Raw genomic sequence first — 22215 nt, forward strand, 5'->3', positions numbered from 1 at the left:
GGAACAAGTGGAAACAGGCTAAAAAGCCTGCTGCTGCCTCTAAGACAGCATGAAGGAGTAGCCCCCGATCCGGGACCGGATCTAGTGGGGGGCAGACTTTTTCTCTTCACCCAGGCTTGGGCAAGAGACGTCCAGGATCCCTGGGCTCTGGAGATTGTTTCCCAGGGATATCTTCTGTATTTCAAAGCTTCATCTCCAAAGGGGAGATTTCATCTCTCACAATTATCTGCAAACCAGATAAAGAGAGAGGCATTCTTACATTGCGTTCAAGACCTACTAGTTATGGGAGTGATCCACCCAGTTCCAAAGGAGGAACAGGGGCAGGGCTTCTATTCAAATCTGTTTATAGTTCCCAAGAAAGAGGGAACTTTCAGACCAATCTTGGATCTCAAGATCCTAAACAAATTTCTCAGGGTCCCATCCTTCAAGATGGAGATTATTCGAACCATCCTACCTATGATCCAGGAGGGTCAATATATGACTACCGTGGATTTAAAGGATGCTTATCTACATATTCCGATACACAGGGATCATCATCGGTTTCTCAGGTTCGCCTTCCTAGACAGGCATTACCAGTTTGTGGCTCTTCCCTTTGGGTTAGCCACGGCACCAAGAATCTTTACGAAGGTTCTAGGGTCCCTTCTGGCGGTTCTAAGACCGCGGGGTATAGCAGTAGCCCCTTACCTAGACGACATCCTGATACAGGCGTCAACTTTTCAAATCGCCAGGTCCCATACGGACATTGTTCTGGCATTCCTAAGGTCTCACGGGTGGAAGGTGAACGAAGGAAAGAGTTTCCTTCCTAGGAACTCTGATAGATTCAGTAGAAATGAAGATTTATCTAACAGAGGTCAGGTTGTCAAAACTTCTAACTTCCTGCCGTGCTCTTTATTCCATTTCTCGTCCGTCAGTGGCTCAGTGTATGGAGGTAATCGGATTAATTGTAGCGGCAATGGACATTGTTCCTTTTGCCCGCCTACATCTCAGACCACTGCAACTTTGCATGCTCAATCAGTGGAATGGGGATTACACAGATTTGTCCCCTCTACTAAATCTGGATCAAGAGACCAGGGATTCTCTTCTCTGGTGGCTATCTCGGGTCCATCTGTCCAAGGGAATGAGTTTCCGCAGGCCAGAATGGACTATAGTAACGACAGATGCCAGCCTTCTGGGCTGGGGTGCAGTCTGGAACTCCCTGAAGGCTCAGGGTTCGTGGACTCAGGAGGAGGCCCTCCTTCCGATAAACAATCTGGAACTAAGAGCGGTATTCAATGCTCTTCAGGCTTGGCCTTAGCTAGCTGCGGTCAGGTTCATCAGATTTCAGTCGGACAACATCACGACTGTAGCCTATATCAACCATCAGGGGGGAACAAGGAGCCCCCTGGCAATGTTGGAGGTTTCAAAGATAATTCTATGGGCAGGGGTTCACTCTAGCCATCTTTCAGCTATCCATATCCCAGGAGTAGAGAACTGGGAAGCGGATTTTCTAAGTCGGCAGACTTTTCATCCGGGGGAGTGGGAGCTCCATCCGGAGGTATTTGCCCAGTTGATCCAACTTTGGGGCAAACCAGAACTGGATCTCATGGCGTCTCGTCAGAACGCCAAGCTTCCTTGTTACGGGTCCAGGTCCAGGGTTCCCAAGGCAGTGCTGATAGATGCTCTAGCAGCGCCCTGGTTCTTCAGCCTGGCTTATGTGTTTCCACCGTTTCCTCTGCTCCCTCGTCTGATTGCCAAGATCAAGCAGGAGAGAGCTTCGGTGATCTTGATACCCCCTGCGTGGCCACGCAGGACTTGGTATGCAGATCTGGTGGACATGTCATCCTTTCCACCATGGACTCTGCCGCTAAGGCAGGACCTTCTACTTCAAGGTCCCTTCAAACATCCAAATCTAATTTCTCTATGTCTGACTGCTTGGAGATTGAACGATTGATTCTATCAAAGCGTGGTTTTTCCGAATCGGTCATTGATACCTTAATTCAGGCTCGAAAGCCTGTCACCAGGAAAATCTATCATAAGATATGGTGTAAATAAATATCTTCATTGGTGTGAATCCAAGGGTTACTCATGGAGTAAGGTCAGGATTCCTAGGATATTATCTTTTCTCCAAGAAGGATTGGAGAAGGGTTTGTCAGCTAGTTCCTTAAAGGGACAGATTTCTGCTCTGTCTATTCTTTTGCACAGGTTGCTGAGGTTCCAGACGTTCAGGCGTTTTGTCAGGCTTTAGTTAGAATCAAGCCTGTGTTTAAACCTGTTGCTCCGCCATGGAGTTTAAATTTAGTTCTTAAAGTTCTTCAAGGAGTTCCTTTTGAACCTTTGCATTCCATAGATATTAAGCTTTTATCTTGGAAAGTTCTGTTTTTAGTAGCTATCTCCTCGGCTCGAAGAGTTTCGGAGTTATCTGCTTTACAATGTGATTCCCCTTATCTGATATCTTCCAAAGGTGGTATCTAATAAGAATATCAATCAGGAGATTGTTGTTCCTTCACTATGTCCTAATCCTTCTTCAAAGAAGGAACGTCTATTACACAATCTTGATGTGGTTCGTGCTTTAAAGTTTTATTTACAAGCTACGAAGGATTTTCGTCAAACATCTGCTTTGTTTGTTGTCTACTCTGGACAGAGGAGAAGCCAAAAGGCTTCGGCAACTTCTCTTTCTTTTTGGCTAAGAAGTATAATACGCTTAGCTTATGAGACTGCTGGCCAGCAGCCTCCTGAAAGAATTACATCTCATTCTACTAGAGCAGTAGCTTCCACATGGGCTTTTAAACATGAGGCCTCTGTTGAACAGATTTGTAAGGCGGCGACTTGGTCTTCGCTTCATACCTTTTCTAAATTCTATAAATTTGATACTTTTGCTTCTTCGGAGGCTATTTTTGGGAGAAAGGTCTTACAGGCAGTGGTGCCTTCCGTTTAAGTTCCTGCCTTGTCACTCCCTTCATCCGTGTCCTAAAGCTTTGGTATTGGTATCCCACAAGTAATGGATGAACCCGTGGACTGGATACACCTTTACAAGAGAAAACAAAATTTATGCTTACCTGATAAATTTATTTCTCTTGTGGTGTATCCAGTCCACAGCCCGCCCTGTCATTTTAAGGCTGGTGTTTTTTATTTTTATTTTTAAACTACAGTCACCACTGCACCCTATAGTTTCTCCTTTTTTTCTTGCTTGTCTTCGGTCGAATGACTGGGGGTGGCAGTTAGGGGAGGAGCTATATAGACAGCTCTGCTGTGGGTGTCCTCTTGCAGCTTCCTGTTGGGAAGGAGAATATCCCACAAGTAATGGATGAACCCGTGGACTGGATACACCACAAGAGAAATAAATTTATCAGGTAAGCATAAATTTTGTTTTTGCAAAAAAATAAAAACAAACACCCCCTAAAATTACAAACCCACAAAATAAAAATAAACCTAATCTACCCATTGCCCTGAAAAGGGCATTTGTATGGGCATTGCCCTTAAAAGGGCATTCAGCTCTTTTTCGGCCCATTAAAAATAAAAAAAGGCCAAATCTAAAAATAAAAAAAATCCCACCGCAAAAATAAAAAAAATCCCATTATAAAAAATAACAAACGAAATTATCCAAAATAATAAAAATGATTCCTATTCTAATACCCAGTTTTAAAAAAAAAAAAAAAAAAACACCCCAAAATAAAAAAAACCTTATCTATAATAAACTACCAATAGCCCTTAAAAGGGCCTTTTGTAGGGCATTGCCATAAAGTTAACAGCTCTTTTGCAAAAAAAATTACAACAAACACCCCCTAACATTACAAACCCTCACCCCCCCCCCCAACCCACAAAGTAAAAAAAAATAAAAAAAAACCTAATCTACCCATTGCCCTGAAAAGGGCATTTGTATGGGCCATGCCCTTAAAAGGGCATTCAGCTCTTTTTCAGCCCATTAAAATAAAAAAAGCCCTAATCTAAAAAAAAACTAACACTAACCCCAAAATCGGTACTCACAGTTGCTGAAGTCCGGCAAAAGATCTTCATCCAAACGGCTCCATCTTCATCCATCGCGGGACTGGCATCTTCTTCATCCCTGCAGAGGCGGAGCAGTCAATGTGCGGAGGCGGAGGTCCATCGGTCCTCTTCGTGCGATCGTCTGCAGCACACTGAGGATTCAAATGCAAGGTACCCCTTTTATATTGGGGTACTGTTGCATTCCTATTGGCTGAAAAAATTAAATTGTCCAATAGGAATGAGAGCTGCTTAAATCCTATTGGCTGTTTAAATCAGCCAATAGGATGTAAGCAGCTCTCATTCCTATTGGCTGATTCCAAATTTTCAGCCAATAGGAATGCAAGGGTACCTCAGTATTATAGGGGGGTACCATGCATTGAAACCTCAGTGTGCGGCGGATGATCGCATGAAGAGGACCTCCACGTCGGACTGATGGACCTCCGCCTGGACCTCCGTGCATCGACCGCTCCGCCTCCGCAGAGATGAAGAAGATGCCAGTCACGCGATGGGTGAACATGGAGCCTCCTGGATGAAGATGCTTTGCCGCTGGGATGAAGATCTTTCGCTGGACTTCAGCAACTGTGAGTACTGATTTTGGGGTTAGTGTTTGGTTTTATTTTAATAGGCAGAAAAAGAGCTGAATGCCCTTTTAAGGCAGTAAAAGAGCTGAATGGCCTTTTAAGGGCAATGCCCATACAAATACCCTTTTCAGGGCAATGGGTAGATTAGGTTTTTTTATTTTGGGGTGTTTTTTTTTTTGTTTTTTAAACGGGGTATTAGAATAGGAAATTTTATTATTATTTTTGATAATTTCGTTTGTCATTTTTTGTAATGGTAGTTTTAATTTTTTAGTAATGTTAGGTTTTTTATTTTTAGTAATGTTAGGTTTTATTAGTTTAAGCTTAGATTTTATTTTTATTTCACAGGTAAGTTTGTATTTATTTTAACTAGGTAGTTAGTAAATAGTAATATTGAAGCTAGCTTAGGTTTTATTTTTATTTCACAGGTAAGTTTGTATTTATTTTTAAATAGGTAGTTAATAATTGTAAGTTTAATTTAGGTCTATTTTAATTATGTTAAAGTTAGGGGGTGTTAGGTTTAGATGTTAATAGTTTGATTTAGGTTGTTACGATGTGGGGGGCGGCGGTTTAGGGGTTAATAGGTTTAGTAAGTGTCAGCGATGTCGGGGAATGGCGGTTTAGGGGTTAATAGCTTAATTTAGTGATTTAGATGGTGTCGGGGAACGGCTGTTTAGGGGTTAATAGCTTTATTTAGTGATTTAGTTAGTCTCTGTGATGTCGGGGAACTGTGGTTTAGAATAGAACAATGAAAAATTCTGAATATGAATAATGGATTTGAAAATTCGCAAACTGATTTATTCCTTTTTGGAATTTTTCGGGATTTTAGTTATGGTGCCGATTCGGAAATTCGGATGCATTTGAATCTCTGAATCGGCAATATTCGGTCGAAAACTAAATTCGGCCGAAACGAAATGCACATGTCTAATATGAGTGTGTTGCACTTTCACAAGAAGAAATCTGGCTCCAAAAAGAGCTGAATGCGGTGAGCCGACGCCTTCTTCCGCATTTGGTTAACAACGACATACACAAATGCACGTCTAGGTGAATTTATTAAAAGGGTATGTGGTATTACTGGCAGCAATTCATCTATTAGAGCATTTTTTCTTAACTTGACTGTCCCTTTTACAGATTAACAAAATACAAAATTTGAAATTGATGATGCCTATAAATTAAGATATCAAAACTGGATAAATTAAAAAAAAAAAATCCAAAATATTCCAAAAATAACAATTTATTGTATAGACTGTTTATCCATAAAGGCAAAAATATAAAGTAAAATACATTTAAAAAGATAATTAAAAACCTAAATCAAAATGTTATAAGAATTTAATTTTAAACCATTTTAAAAATTCTCATAAAAATTAAGAATTTAAATAGTGAAAACTTTCTACATTTTCCCAGAAAGTTAGAGCCACAGATGTAGCTCTAACAAACGGCAAATAGACCAGTTTTACAGTATCCGTATTGTAAAGGGTCATTAAGCACAAGCTAAAAGCAGCCATAAAAATGTTATATTTCCTGCTTTAATGGGACATGAAAGTCAAAATTAAAAGGAAACTTAAGTCAAAATTAAACTTAAAGGGACACTAAACCCACCAATTTTTTTCTTTCGTGATTCAGATAAAGCATGCAATTTTAAGCAACTTTCTAATTTAATCCTATTATCACATTTTCTTCATTCTCTTGGAATCTTTATTTGAAAAGCAACAATGTAAGATGCCGGCCCATTTTTGGTGATCAACCTGGGTTGTTCTTGCTGATTGGTGGATAAATTGACCCACCAATAAACAAGTGCTGTCCAGGGTCTGAACCAAAAATGTCTGGCTTCTTAGCTTAGATGCCTTCTTTTTAAAATAAAGATAGCAAGAGAACGAAGAAAATTTGATAATAGGAGTAAATTAGAAAGTTGCTTAAAATTGCACGCTCTATCTGAATCACAAAAGATGATTCATTTAAGTTCAGTGTCCCTTTAAATGTATTTGATAAAGCATGACATTTAAAAAAAAATCTTTACAATTTACTTAAAGATTAAACCTAGGATAGCTCAGAAGAATGCATGTGCCTTTAGCCATCTGAGAGCAGTTTGCAACAATGTTTATATTAATGTTATATTAATGTTATACATAGATACAAACACTACTGCCATAGACTGCTACTATCAGCCTACCTAGCTTTACTCATCAACAAAGAATACAGAGAGAACAAAGAAAATCTGATAATAGAAGTAAATTGGAAAGTTGTTTAAAGTTACATGATCTATCGTATTAGTAAACATTTAATTGTGATTACTGTCCCTTTAACACTTAATCCCAAATGGACATAGATCTATGTCATACTATACATAGCCCATCCTACCGCATAATGTAAATCTTCTTTCCAACATGCTGGAAGTCCAAGCAGTCTTGATTGTAAAGTGACAACCGAGACTTGCTGTTTGTAGGCTTCCATCTGCCTTCATATGGTAACTGAGCACGATCAGATTGTTAAAGACAGTGATAATTTCTATGTCACTGTCTGTAACGATCATCCGTTGGTGCCAGTGGGAGGTGAGGCGTATGGGCGGCCCAGCGGTATAGGGAGGGGTGGGACCCTACACTATGGCAAATATGTTTTAAAGGGAAAGGGAGGGATGGGTTGCTACACTACAGAAAAATGATGGAATTAGTTGGGGGGGCTATATGATGAACACATGGAGGGTGAGGGGGAACACTACACTAACATAAAAAAAAATACGTTTTAAAAATACATATAAACTGGGTACTGGCAGACAGCTGCAAGTATCTAAGTTGGCTGCCACTAGTGGAAGGGTGGAGGGTTAGAGAACTGTTTGGGGGGATCAGGGAGGTGACCGAGTTGAGGAGGGATCCCTACACTGCAGGAAAACAAAGCCCTAAACTGCTTACTGGCAGATTATCTGTACTTAAGATAGTCGTGGGGGGAGAGCTGTTTGGTAGGGATCAGGGGGTGGGAGGTGTCTGGTGGGAGGGTAATCCCTACACTAGAGCAAATATTAACCTTACAAGCTGATTAACCCCTTCACTGCCAAGAATTTCAGAAGTGTGGATGAGCAGCTACAATCGGCAGCGTTCTAATTACCAAAAAGCAATGGAAAAGCCATGCATGTCTTCTAATTCTGAACAAAATGGATCACAGACAAGCTTTAACAACCATTTGTGTTATGACTGTACCTTTATCTAAATAATTTCAATGAAAAAAACTAAATTTGTAACAAAATGGTGGCATGAAAAATACCAAAATGGGCATAGGTCAATACCTTGGGTTGTCTACTTTTAAAAATATCTCTGAGATAATCTAAGCTTGATAGCTGTTTATCTAGCTATGCAGGGCTCTATATATTGTTATAATGTACTTATTTTTTAAAATATAAACAAAAATACATCTGCATATTATTCTAACGTCTGCTTTTGTATATATCATTGTATCTTGCATTTATTTAGTGTCTTGCCAAAGAGAAGCTTCCTGTGTAGTCCTGTTTAACGTGAGAGCATTTGCTCAGTTAGACATAGCATATAGTATGCTTCTAAACATATACATAAACACTAGGCATAATTGGTGTATAGACTAGGCCTTCAAATTCAGTAAGCATTATTCTGTACACATACACACACAGGAGAAACAATAATGTTTGGATATGGTTTAAGAACTTTCTCTAACCTTCTCTTTCAGGGATTCGCTGAACCGCTCCAGCCTGCGCAGGATTGAAGCCTGAGTTATCCCAAGTGCCTTATGGAATGCATTTTATAAAATAACCCAGAAGAGGGCGCTGTCCCTCTCACTGCCAGAATGGGCTATACCATCACTGTGTGATGTTGCACTCCAAAGACCAAAGATATGCCAGTAGGCGTCATGGAGGGATCGTTACCTGCTGGATTTTATTCCAAATAGTGACACGGGGCCGAGATGGGTGTCACCTTCATATGTACATTCCTAATGTTGAAATAAGTCTTTAGAGGAAATGGAGACCTATGGGTTGTAAAGTGTTTTAACTTAACATTATTTTTTTCTTGTTGAAAATGTTGTTTTTTTAGGCTAATTACCACAAACTTCTGAAAAGCCTTTGCTCAGAACAGTGTAGGATTGGCCACTTAAGGATGTGGTTTCTCTACATGGGATTTGAATTTTAAAATGATTGTCCATTGAATGTGATGGTCATAGTTCAGTTTCTACTAGATTCACTAATGGTCTGACTAAACACACCAATAAACCTAATCAGACTGACTTGTGGGAGCAGCAATAGGAAGGGACCTTATTGCTAATAAATGAGACTGGCAGCAGGGAGATGTGCACCCAGGCAACATCAGTCACCTCCCTGCCAATGTGTTGTCCCACTATCAGTGTGCCCACTATCCCAGGGCAATTGTCACATTGTCTAGCAGCCTTATTACATTTATCATCTCTTTCCATGCTTGTCCTGTCCATTGTGTCACTGTCCATTGCTTGTCACGGTGTCTACCCTGCTGCCCCATAGCATGACTGCAAATAAAACATAGGTCAGTGTCACATAGTATTACCATATCTGCCCTTATGTTACATTGTGTCATTATTACCATGTTACCCACTGACCTATAGTGTCTGTCCTGCTGACATGCAGCATCACATTGTTGCTGGATTTCTCCTACTGTCAGAGTGTCACTTATACCTTATCTATTGTGTTGTCACAATGTTTGTAATACTAATACAGTGTCACAGTGTTACTGTCACTGTGTCTGTTCTGCTGTCACTGGCACCATGTCTGTCCTGCTGTCACTGTGTCACTGGCATGGCACCATGTCTGTCCTGCTGTCATTCTGTCACTGGCACCATGTCTGTCCTGCTGTCACTGTGTCACAGGCACGGTACCATGTCTGTCCTTCTGTCACTGGCACCATGTCTGTCCTGCTGTCACTGTGTCATTGGCACCATGTCTGTCCTGCTGTCACTATGTCTGTCCTGCTGTCACTGTGTCATAAGCACCATGTCTGTCCTGCTGCCACTTATTGTCACTGTGGTACTCTGTCTGTTAATGTTACTTCCTCTCATGTAGTCTATCACTGTTTGCTGCACTGTGACATTGTGTTACAGTCACAGTGTGAACTATGTTTTGTAATAAATTACTTCTACTAATAATGTGTTAGTTTATTTAAAGAACTGTGTGCAGGAGAGGCACATATCTGCAGTACAGCCATATACAAGGTATCCCTGCTATGCCTAAATATAAGGAGATAGATTAAAGGGATTTTAAAGTCATGTTGTTTCATCTAAAAGAGGTATTTTAAAATATATAACTTAATTTCTAAAACCTGTCCCTGTACTGGGGGATAAAACAGTTTTTATCGTTCTACTTGTGAGAAGTGTAACTATTAAGCAATAGATTCGTGGGGCTTCTATGTATCAGCTATTGAGCAGTTGTGCTTTTCCTCAAAATAAACAGCTTTAATATTAGAAAATATTTTTTTGCATAAAGACGTTTTACTTGTTAAAATTGGGCTCTATCATATGTATGGTAGATTTGTTTTATAGTTAATATCACTTTAGTCACATACACATTATATTACAGTATATTACATTATATTTAAAGAACTGAAATGAGCGATGTAAATGTAAAAGCCGCACTATAAGTGGGCAGATTTTTTTTTATCTTTAACATGCACAGAAATGCACTTACTGCTAGCATTAATATCAAAAAGGCCAGCATGGAAAAATATTTGTAATATGTTGCTGCTTTTTTATATGCATGATAGCAATATTTTTACAGTTCACAATACTGGCCCTTTAAGAAAGAAAATGAATGGCAAATTACTCAGATGTACTGTACAATTAGCGTATGAACCTACCTAGGTTTAGCTTTCAACAAAGAACACCAAGAGAACAAAACAAATTTGATGATACGTCAATTGGAAAATTGCATGCCCTATCTGAATCATGAAAGTTTAATTTTGAATTGACTGTCCCTTTAATTTATCAGGTAAGGATACCATTAATTTCTCTTGTAAGATGTATCGAGTCCACGGATTCATCCTTACTTGTGGGATATTCTCCTCCCCTACAGGAAGTGTCAGAGAGAGCACCTACAGCAGAGCTGCCTATATATCTCCCCCCTTAGCTCCACCCCCCAGTCATTCTCTCTGCCTGCTTAACTGCTAGGAAGGGCAAAGAGGAGTGTGGTGACAAAAATGTTAGGTTTTTATTTTCTCAAGCAAAAGTTTGTTATTTTAAATGGTACCGGTGTGTACTATTTACTCTCTGGCAGAAAAGGGATGAAGATTTCTGCAAGGAGGATGATGATCTTAGCATTTTTGTAACTAAGATCCACTGCTGTTCTCACAAGGGCTGAAAAGTACAGGAAAACTTCAGTTGGGGGAACGGTTTGCATGCTAAGCTGCATATGAGGTATGTTGAGTCTATTTTTTTCTAGATAGACTGTTATTTCTAGAAAAGGCTGGCAATATCCCCATGAGGGAAGGGTAAGCTGTATTCAGACACTTGGATAGGAATTTCAGCTTGCATGAAGGGCTCATTAGTTACTGGTGACACTGTTTGGTAAAAACGTTTTTGTTTATTCAGTAAATGATGCAATTATAATGTTTTTTTGAAGGGACTAAAGGGGTCATTATGGCTTGTTTTAGGGTTTTTTAACCCACATGGTTAATTTAGAGACACTCTAGTGTTTTTCTGTTAGGCCTCAAAAAATCGAGTGGGAGGGGCCTATTTTCGCGCCTCAGTTGCGCAGTTTCTTTTCCTCTGAGACTTCTAATTGCTTCTCCAGAGGTTCCTGCCGTGTTTGAGGGCTGTAAAAGAAGTTTTTTCCCCCACAAATTGTTCTGAAGGGCAGGTAGGCGCCACAGCAGAGCTGTGGCAAGGTGCTGAAAGTCTTTTTTACCGGTTTTGATGTTTTTTCAATCCGGTTTTGCCATTAAGGGGTTAATTGTTTATTTGCATAGCTGTGCAAAGTTACTAAGGCTATATGATACTACTGTAAAAATTTCGTTAAGTTTACTGCTTTTTTACACTGTTTTGCAGAATTTGTGCAGTTTTTTTTCTCTTAAAGGCACAGTACCGTTTTATTTCTAAGTGTTATTTGGAGACTCCATTAGAAGAAATTTTGGACAGCATTAAGGCCCTTAAATTGGCTAATTCTTTTATTACAGATGCCGCTTTTTCAACTGGCTAAATTAGCGGCAAAGAATTCAGGTTTTGACATTTTAGCCCGCAGGGCGTTATGGCTTAAATCCTGGTCTGCTGATGTGTCATCTAAAACTAAACTTTTGAACATCCCTTTCAAAGGAAAGACCCTATTCGGGCCTGAACTGAAAGAGATTATTTCAGACATCACTGGAGGGAAAGGTCATGCCCTCCCTCAGGATAGATCAAATAAGATGAGGACCAAACAAAATAATTTTCGTTCCTTTCGGAATTTCCAGAGTGGTCCCGCTTCAGCTTCCTCTGCTGCATAGCAAGAGGGGAATTTTGCCCAATCCAAGTCAGTCTGGAGACCTAACCAGGCTTGGAACAAGGGTAAACAGGCCAAGAAGCCTGCAGCTGCCTCTAGGACAGCATGAAGGGGTAGCCCCCGATCCAGGACAGGATCTAGTAGGGGGCAGACTCTCTCTCTTCGCTCAGGCTCGGGCAAGAGATGTTCATGATCCCTGGGCTTTAGAAATTGTGTCCCAGGGATATTTTCTGGAATTCAAAGGCTCTCTTCCAAGGGGGACTTTTCACATTTCTCGATTGTCTGTAAATCAGACAAAGAGAGAGGCGTTCTTACGCTGTGTAGAAGACCTACATACCATGGGGTGATCCGCCCAGTCCCAATAGAGGAACAGGGGCTAGGATTTTACTTAAACCTGTTTGTGGTTTCCAAAAAAGAGGGAATTTTCAGATCAATCTTGGATCTCAAAATTCTAAACAAGTTCCTCAAAGTTCCATCATTCTTAATGGAGACTATTCGGTCTATTCTACCTCTGATCCAGGAGGGTCAATATATGACCACCGTGGACTTTAAGGATGCATATCTACACATCCCTATTCACAGAATTTTCACAAGGGTGCTAGGGTCCCTTCTGGCGGTTCTACGACCACGGGGCATAGCAGTGGCGCCTTATCTAGACGACATCTTGATTCAGGCGTCAACTTTCCAGCTATCCAATTCTCACACAGACATTGTGTTGGCTTTTCTGAGATCTCACGGGTGGACGGTGAACATAAAAAAAGAGTTCTCTCTTGCCTCTTATAAGAGTTTCCTTCCTAGGGACTCTGATAGACTCGGTAGAAATGAAAATATTTCTGACGGAGGTCAGAAAATCAAAACTCTTAACCACTTGCCAAGCTCTTCATTCCATTCCTCGGCCATCAGTGGCTCAGTATATGGAGGTAATCGAACTCATGGTAGCGGCAATGGACATAGTTCCTTTTGCCCGCCTACACCTCAGACCTCTACAACTATGTATGCTCAAACAGTAGGAATGGGGATTATGCAGATTTGTCTCCTCAACTGCATCTGGACCAGGAGACCAGAGATTCTCTTCTCTGGTGATTGTCTCAGGACCACCTGTCTCAGGGAATGTGTTTCCACAGGCCAGATTGGCTCATTGTAATGACAGATGCCAGCCTGCTAGGCTGGGGTGCAGTCTGGAACTCCCTGAAAGCACAGGGCTTATGGTCTCGGGAGGAATCTCTTCTCCCGATAAATATTCTAGAATTGAGAGCGATATTCAATGCGCTTCAGGCGTGGCCTCAGCTTGCTGCGGCCAAATTCATCAGGTTTCAGTCGACAACATCACGACTGTAACTTATATTAATCATCAAGGAGGAACAAGGAGTTCTCTAGCGATGATGGAGGTAACCAAAATAATTCGATGGGCAGAGGATCACTCTTGCCATCTCTCAGCAATCCACATCCCAGGAGTAGAGAACTGGGAGGCGGATTTCCTAAGTCGTTAGACTTTTCATCTGGGGGAGTGGGAACTCCATCCGGAGGTATTTGCCCAGCTGATTCAGCTATGGGGCACATCAGAATTGGATCTGATGGCGTCCCGTCAGAATGCCAAACTTCCTTGTTACGGGTCCAGGTCCCGGGATCCCAAGGCGGTACTGATAGATGCTCTAGCAGTGCCTTGGTCCTTCAATCTGGCCTATGTATTTCCTCTCCTTCTACGTCTGGTTGCCAGAATAAAGCAGGAGAGAGCTTCAGTGATTCTGATAGCACCTGCGTGGCCATGCAGGACATGGTATGCAGACCTAGCGGACATGTCCTCGGTTCTACCATGGACTCTGCCAATGAGGCGGGACCTTCTAATCCAAGGTCTGTTCACGCATCCAAATCTAATTTCTCTGCGTCTGACTGTTTGGAGATTGAACGCCTGATTCTATCAAAGCGTGGTTTCTCTGAGTCGGTCATTGATGCCCTGATTCAGGCTAGAAAGCCTGTCACCAGGAAGATCTATCTTAAGATTTGGCGCAAATATCTTTATTGGTGTGAATCCAAAGGTTACTCGTGGAGTAAGATTAGGATTCCTAGAATATTGTCTTTTTTCCAAAAAGGTTTGGAGAAGGGATTATCAGCTAGTTCCTTATAAGGACAAATATCTGCTTTGTCTATTCTTCTACACAAACGTCTGGCAGATGTCCCAGACGTTCGGGCATTTAGTCAGGCTTTGGTCAGAATCAAACCTGTATTTAAACCTGTTGCTCCGCCATGGAGCCTAAATTTATTTCTTAAAGTTATTCAAGGGGTTCCGTCTGAACCTATGCATTCCATGGATATTAAGCTTCTATCTTGGAAAGTTTTGTTTTTAGTAGCTATCTCTTCGGCTCGAAGAGTATCTGAAGCTATTTGCTTTACAGTATGATTCCCCTTATCTTTTTTTCCATGCAGATAAGGTGGTTTTGGTACCAAACCTGGGTTTCTTCCTAAGGTTGTTTCTAATAAGAATATCAATCAAGAGATTGTTGTTCCTTCACTGTGTCCTAATCCTTCTTCAAAGAAGGAATATCTGTTGCACAATCTTGATGTGGTTCGTGCTTTAAAGTTCTACTTATAAGCAACTAAAGATTTCCGTCAAACATTTTCATTGTTTGTTGTTTATTCTGGTAACCGGAGAGGTCAGAAGGCTATGTCTACCTCTCTTTCCTTTTGGCTGAAAAGCATCATCCGTTTGGCCTATGAGACTGCTGGACAGCAGCCTCCTGAAAGAATTACTGCTCATTCTACTAGAGCTGTGGCTTTTAAAAATGAGGCTTCTGTTGAACAGATTTGTAATGCGGCGACTTGGTCTTCGCTTCATACTTTTTCCAAATTTTACAAATTTGATACTTTTGCTTCTTCTGAGGGTATTTTTTGGGAGAAAGGTTCTACAAGCAGTGGTGCCTTCCGTTTAAGGTCCCTGTCTTGTCCCTCCCTTCATCCGTGTCCTAAAGCTTTGGTATTGGTATCCCACAAGTAAGGATGAATCCGTGGACTCGATACATCTTACAAGAGAAAACATAATTTATGCTTACCTGATAAATTTATTTCTCTTGTGATGTATCGAGTCCACGGCCCGCCCTGTTTATTATGACAGGCATATATATTTTTATTTTTAAAACTTTCAGTCACCACTGCACCCTATAGTTTCTCCTTTTTCTTCCTAGCCTTCGGTCGAATGATGGGGGTGGAGCTAAGGGGGGAGCTATATAGGCAGCTCTGCTGTGGGTGCTCTCTCTGCCACTTCCTGTAGGGGAGGAGAATATCCCACAAGTAAGGATGAATCCGTGGACTCGATACATCACAAGAGAAATAAATTTATCAGGTAAGAATAAATTATGTTTTTTATTTTATTTTTTAAATACTTGTGTATTAGAGCACTTTTATACTTGGTGACATGCAGCAAATGTATAAAATTATGTATAATTTAATTTTGACTTTCATGTTCCTGCTATATAGATAGAGTTCCTGCTATTATGTTGCTCAAAATATAGCTTGTACCTGAAGTTTTCAATAACATAAACAGATATTCGATCCAAAATTTAAAATGTGTATTTTATAATTAATAAGAAAAAAAGAAAATGTTCCATAACTAAGAGAGCAGAGAGTCTGCTAACTTGCTTTGTCTTAGCCCAGGAAAAATGTATTCACAAACTAAATGTGTTTCCGTAAACACTTTACTATAAAAATATAATGTATACTTTATGATTTCTTTCTAATGGTAGGGAGAGTCCACAAAATGTATTCATTACCTATGGGAAATATTTTACCTGGCCACCAGGAGGAGGCAAAAACACCCCAAACAGAACATCAAATATTCCTCCCACTTCCCCTACCCTCCCAGTAGTTCTTTGCATTGTCTCATGGAGGTAGGCAGAGAGAGCTGCTTCCTACAAGAGAGGACAGGGGAGTTGTAGAAAGCCATGTAATTCTCTTAGTAGAGTTTTGTATGTTAGCTACTGGTGGTCACAGGGAAGTTCCTATGTCTCCTCCAGTGTTCCTATGCTATCATCCCTTTCAGATAAACAGTTTTCGTTACACTGATTTTCCTCTTTGTATTACAGGACTGCGACTGGATGACAGAGTAAGAAGCTGGGTAAGTCCTTATCATGGACCCTTTTCCTCAAATGGCTTGTTGTCTATCGAGTTGAAAACAGGGACAGACATTCATCTGCTAAATTTAAACTCCAGACACATATGGGGTAATGCTGAAAAAAAAAGAGGTGGATTGCAATTTCCCTGTTTCATTTCTTATCTCAGATGCTTGTAATAAGAAGGCAGGGTGATGTACATTACCCTAAATGTCTTATTAAGGGGCATTGTGTTAAAGCATTGTGTTAAAGTCTGTATGTAATAGAGGCGGTAGGGGGTCCTCTAACTGTACTTGCCATATGGACCCAATACATGCCGCTACTGTATGTGTGAGAGTGTCCGTTTTATTAGGACACATGCTAATCCAACCTCTTATTTCAGTTTTGGGCATGTTGCTTGAAAGCACTTGCACGGCGCATAGATTGGTGCCGGGGGCGGGTCAAAGGTTTGCGCCGCTCACTATTTTGGCACCATTCCCGCCTTTCAGGGTGATCAGCATGCAGTCTGCACCACGCAGTCCTCAAGAATGGAGCGGCAGAGTTGGAAAACCGGCCGTGCTAGGAAAGTGGAAGGATACCTCAGAAGAAGCAATATGAGGGTGTCAGCTCAGGAAATTTAGTAGTGCTTTAACTTATATATAAGTGTAAGCTGGAATCTCAACTGCAGATCTTATTTAATTTATGGGTGGTATGTTCCTTTAAGGAGGGACAGTACTGATTCCTGTTTTAGGAATGTTGGTTACAGGAGAAAATAATTAGAGTCCTGTAAGGCTACAGTAGGAGCAGACTGAATGTTCAGTAAAGGTTGCTTGTCAGGCACGAACTTTACGTAATCCTAACGGTTTTGCAAAAGATTAGCTTTGGCACTGTGTGGCTTGCAATAGAGAAACTGTCTCTGTTTTTAACAATGTGAGGAGACCAGAGGCATGTGGGACGCCGGAGTAGCTGCGGATTGATAGTCAGTGGTATGACGGTCACAAGGGGGCGGGGCCACCCAATGTCTGTATCGGAACAGTGTGTCAAGTCTTTGGTTTTGGAGGAAAGTCCGTAATTACAGTAGAGAGCTGGTAAGGATAGTGGAGCTATGTGCTTACTTGGCAAGGCTGGATAAGAGGCTGCAGGATGAGGCAGGTACAGGAGAGAGCCGTTCAAGCTGGTTTCCGGATAAGTCTGTGCGGTTGCATACAAGAGTGCTTACTTGAGGAGATAAACAGCAGTTATAGTCGAAACGGCTATGGAGGTAGAATGCTTGCTTGAGAGATATAATCCACTAGTTTGGATAGGATCAGATAAACTCAGTCTAGATGGAAAATTGAGGCTGCAGCAATCTGTATTGATAAAGAGTGATGTCTAGTTGAAATTCAATTTGTGAGCAACGTTGATGCGTGCTGAGAGTAGCAGTGCTACAAGCTAAACTGAATAATTAGCAGGTGGTGCTGGGCTAGGCAGGTTCTTAAAGGCTGTACTTAAAGGTACATACACAACCAAGTCACATACCTGACAGAGGGGCAGTAAGTGTGATATTTTCTGTGGGGCCTTACAGGTTGTTTTTTTGACCTGATAGTTAACGTTAATAGTGAACTTTTTTCCTCTCCATAGCTCAATATGAGTCCATGACACTTCTCCTCTGAGTATAGGACCAGCAGTTCTGTTGGAACGAACATGTAAGATATCTACTAGAGGTTTTAAACACACTAGGTGTTTTTAAGTATAAACATGCATAGAAAAAGCAAGTACCCACATTATATATATATATATATATATATATATATATTTAAACCCAAAGAAAAAACCCTGGGATAGTTCCCAGTACCTTCATTGGTGGCATTATAACCAAGGAAAGGGGAAAACCTGGTGTCCCCTTCTCTCCTTCTCCAAGCTTTAAGAGAATGTTTCCTGTACCGGATAGCCATTTTGAAGTGTGGAATACTGTCCCTAAGGTAGACGGTGCCATTTCCACCCTGTCCTCTGGAGGATAGCACATCTTTTAAGGACCCTATAGATAGGAAGCTAGAGGGATATCTTAGAAAGGTCTTTCTTCAGGGAGGCTTGCTTTTCCAACCTGCCTTAGGTATTGCTGCGGTGGCGGGGGCTGCCACCTTTTGGTGTTACATCTTATCTGAACTGATTTCAGTAGAATCCCTAGGCCCTAAAAACAGCCAATTCCTTCATTTGTGACTCCATTATTCAAATCATCTGTCTCAACGACAAGAACTCTGGATTCGCTGAAGTTGCTAGGAGGGCTCGCTAGCTAAAGTCTAAGTCTAGGTTACTATCCTTGGCCTTTAAGGGAAAACCCAGGCCTGGATTCTATAATTTCTACTGTCACTGGCGATAAGAGTTTCTTTCTACCTCAGGATAAGAAATCTAGAACTAAGGGACGTCCTATGAGATGTTTTCACTCCTTTCGTCAGAACAAGACACAGAGGAGTGCTTCAACAACCAAGCCTAAAATGCCCAGGAGTACCTGGAAGCCAAACCCGGTGTGAAACAAGAACAAACACCTCAAGAAATCGGCTCAGATCAAGTAGGGGGCAGATTATCTGTTTCTGGACATCATATCTCAGGGATACAAAATAGGTTTCCAATCTCACCCTGCTTTCGTTTGTTATTTGCTGCTGGCTGCCATTTTTACTCACCTGTCTCTCTCTTTGCCTGCTGAAGATTGTGTAACCCTGCTTACTACACCTAAGTGCCCTCTTATAGCCAATTTGGAGAACATAATCAGTGAGAGACATGTTGTAGTCCCAGAATTATGATGTCATCATTCCCTATTAAAGTGCCTAAGTTCAGTCTGGCTTTGCCCTTGCGTTATCTCAGACGTCTTTGTGAGTTTATGTGTATAACCTGGCTTGTTTGACGTCCCTTCTGGTTCCTGATCCCAGGCTTGTTCCTGATTCTGCTGATCTTTGTGTTGCTGACCCGGCTCGTCTGACTTCCAGCTCTGGCTTTGACTCCTGGCTTGTCATTTGACTTTGGACCTTTCCTGGTGGATCAATCATCAGCCCATTATTCTGGGGGTATCCTTTGTTCGCCCAAATTGGACTATGATCTCAACAGATGCAAGTCATTCAGGTGAGGGTGCAGTCTGGGGGTCCCATAGAGCACAGGGAGCTTGAGTACTTCAGGAGGTGAAGTTGCCCATAAATATTTTGGAGCTCCGTGCAATTTTCAGTTTTGGCCTCTCTAGAAGAGAGAGACTTATCTGCATTTCTAGTCAGACAATGTAACAGAAGTGGCTTACATCAATCATCAAAGGGGAACTCGCACTTTCCTGGCGATGGAGGAGGTTTACCGAATTCTGACTTGGGCAGAAAGTAGTTCCTGCATTATTTCTGCAGTAATTATTCCAGGGTTGAGCAATTGGTAAGCAGACTTTCTGAACCGTCAATCCTCTCACCCAGTCAAAAGGTCCCTTCATCTGGACGTCTTCAGTCAGATTGTAGACCAGTGGGGTCTTCCAGAAGTAGATCTTATCTGAACAATAAACTCATCAGATGCTTTGCGAGATCAATTGATCCTCAGGCAGAGTTTGTGGATGCTGTAATAGCTCCTTGGTTGTTTCATCTAGCCTACATTTGTTCTCCTTTTGTACTGTTACCAAGGGTAATAGCCAGGTTCAAGCAATAGGTCTTATCAGTAATTCTGATAGCTCCAGCCTGGCCTCACTGGACTTGGTTTGCAGGACTTGTACAGATGTCTAGTTGTCATCCATGGCCTCTTCCTCTGCGCCACAACCGTCTGCCTCAGGGTCCATTTTTTAATCAGGATCTAAAATCTCTAAACTTGTTGGCTTGGAGATTAAATGCATAGTTTTAAGACAAAAATCGTTTTTTCTGATTCTTTCATGGATACTTTGGATCAGACCAGTAAAGCTGTGACGAGGAGAATTTATCAGAAAGTTTGCAAGTCTTTTCCTGGTGTACTAAACGTGGGTTCAGTTGACACTCTTTTAAAAGTCCTCAATTCCTTGTGGATGGTGTAGATAATTGTTTATCTGCTCTTTCTATCTCGTTTCATAAAAATACTTAATTTCCTGATATTCAGAATTTTGTTCAGGCTTTAGTCTGAAGAAAGCCTGTGATTAAACCTATTTCTCCTCTTTGTAGTCTTAATTTGATTTTAGGGGGTTTGCAGGTTCCTCTTTTTGAACCTATGCATGATTTGGATATTCAGCTTTTATCCTGGAAGGTCTTGTTTCTTTTGGGCATTTCATCTGCTAAAATAGTTTCTGAATTCTCTATTTGTTGTTAACCTTTTAAGAACTGTTTGATTTTTGTTTTACCTAAGGTGGTTTCTTCTGATAACTTCAGAATTGTTGTTCAAGGTTGTTGTTCCTTCTTTTTGTCCTAATCCATAGAATTCTAAAGAGTGGCTTCTCCATCATTTGTATGTGGTCAGAGCTTTAACGTTATATTTACAGGCTTCTAAGATTTTAGACAATCTTCTAGCTTTTTTGTTCATTGTTCTTGTCCTAGAAAGGGTCAGAAGGCTAATGCTGTTTCTTTGGCCTCTTGGTTAAAGATGTTGATTCATAAGACTTAACTTGGAAGCATGTCAGTCTCCTCCTAAACTGATTACTGCCAATTCTACCAGATTAGTTGCTACTTCCTGGGCCTTTAAGAATGAGGCCTCAGTTGCTCAAATTTGCAAAGCAGCTACATGGTCTTCATTGCATACTTTTTGTAAATTCTGGTGCTTTTGGTAGGAAAGTCCTTCAGGCAGCAGTTTCCGGGCATTAAATATTTTTTGTATTTTTTTTATGCATTTAAACAAAATAGAAGATATAATAATAATAATAATAATAAAAACTGACCATCCAATGTATTTGGAATAGTCTAGAAAAGTCTGGTACCACCCAGATTACGCGTAGGCTTCACAGCTTCAGTATTTGTTCCCAGGAGTAATGGATCATGGACTCTAACTACATTTATAAAAGAAAATATAATTTATGCTTACCTGATGTATTAATTTATTTTATGGCGGTGAGAGTCTATGAGCCTCCACCTAGGGTTGTCTATCAGTTGTTTTCCTTCTTAATACAGGGAGAGTCCACAGCTGCATTCCTTACTTGTGGGAAATACTGAACCTGGCCACCAGGAGGTGGCAAAGACACCCCAGCCAAAGGCTTAAATAACTCCCCCACTTCCCTCATCCCCCAGTCATTCTTTGCCTTTCGTCACAGGAGGTTGTCGAAAGTTTCAGAGTAGTTCCTTATGAAGGGTATCTACCTTTTGAAATGGGACTGGAGTTTTAAGTAATCTTGTCAGCCTCTCAGTGAGAGCATTGATGAAAGTTAGAGTCTGGAGATGCATGGAGAGTCTTTCTGCAAAACCATCTAGACTCATATTAACAGCTCCTAAGCAATCAGTGTTGACGAGTTTCACTGCCTGCTTTTCATCACTCAAGTCTATGTCAGAAGCGATGCTACAGTCTGTCACACTTAAAGGACCGTGTTTCTGTTCCACGGCAGAGATTCCGGTAAGATTGTTTCATTTTTTTAAACATATGTTAATGCTAGAAGACAGGGTCTCAGTGGGATTCCTTTATCTTTATGGAATCAAGGGTTAATATCTCCTGAGGGGGATTGTTGAACAGTGGAGTGTTAATCATATTTGTTTATGGGATTTATGCTGCTTACATGTTTGAGAGGTTTTGGGCTTATAGGCTGATATGGAACGTACAGGTTGCTCTTTTTACTTTGAGACCTGCCAGTTTTATTAAGCTTGGCGCGCTTTTCCTTTAGCAGGGGCGGTCCTGCATTGCGCACCGTGTGACTGGTAGTGGTCACGGTTTCCTTTTCCTGACTCAGTGACTACGGAGAGGAGCGGGTTTTCTCTATACTGTCTGGGTCATAGGAGGTGGTGAGTGCCCCAGCCATTGGGGTTATAGGTGCCAGTTGTTTTTTCTTTTTTATTTAAATAAGGTTACCTAATTATGGAGGATTCTGATTTTTTATTTAGAGAGTGTTCCCTCTACAGCAGAATTCGATACCTGTGTATATTGTGAGGAGGCCCAGGTAGTCCAGCCCTCTCAATTATGTTCCATATGCCGCAACAGGGTGTTTTCATCAACCAATGTTGAGATGTTAGATGCCACTGAGCCTTTCGCTTTGGAG

General features: G+C 41.1%; 1 protein-coding gene across 1 annotated transcript in view; it reads left to right on the forward strand.

Moving 5' to 3' along the window:
• Window positions 1-9993, forward strand: part of DOCK6 (dedicator of cytokinesis 6) — a 360578-nt gene extending 350585 nt beyond the window's left edge. Inside the window, 1 exon segment of the mRNA XM_053717880.1 lies at window positions 8232-9993. Coding sequence (XP_053573855.1) covers window positions 8232-8274 — 43 coding nt within the window. The 3' untranslated portion in view covers window positions 8275-9993.
• The last annotated feature ends 12222 nt before the right edge of the window (window positions 9994-22215 follow it).

Source organism: Bombina bombina, chromosome 6, assembly GCF_027579735.1.
Source record: "Bombina bombina isolate aBomBom1 chromosome 6, aBomBom1.pri, whole genome shotgun sequence".
Classification (NCBI taxonomy): Eukaryota; Metazoa; Chordata; class Amphibia; order Anura; family Bombinatoridae; genus Bombina; species Bombina bombina.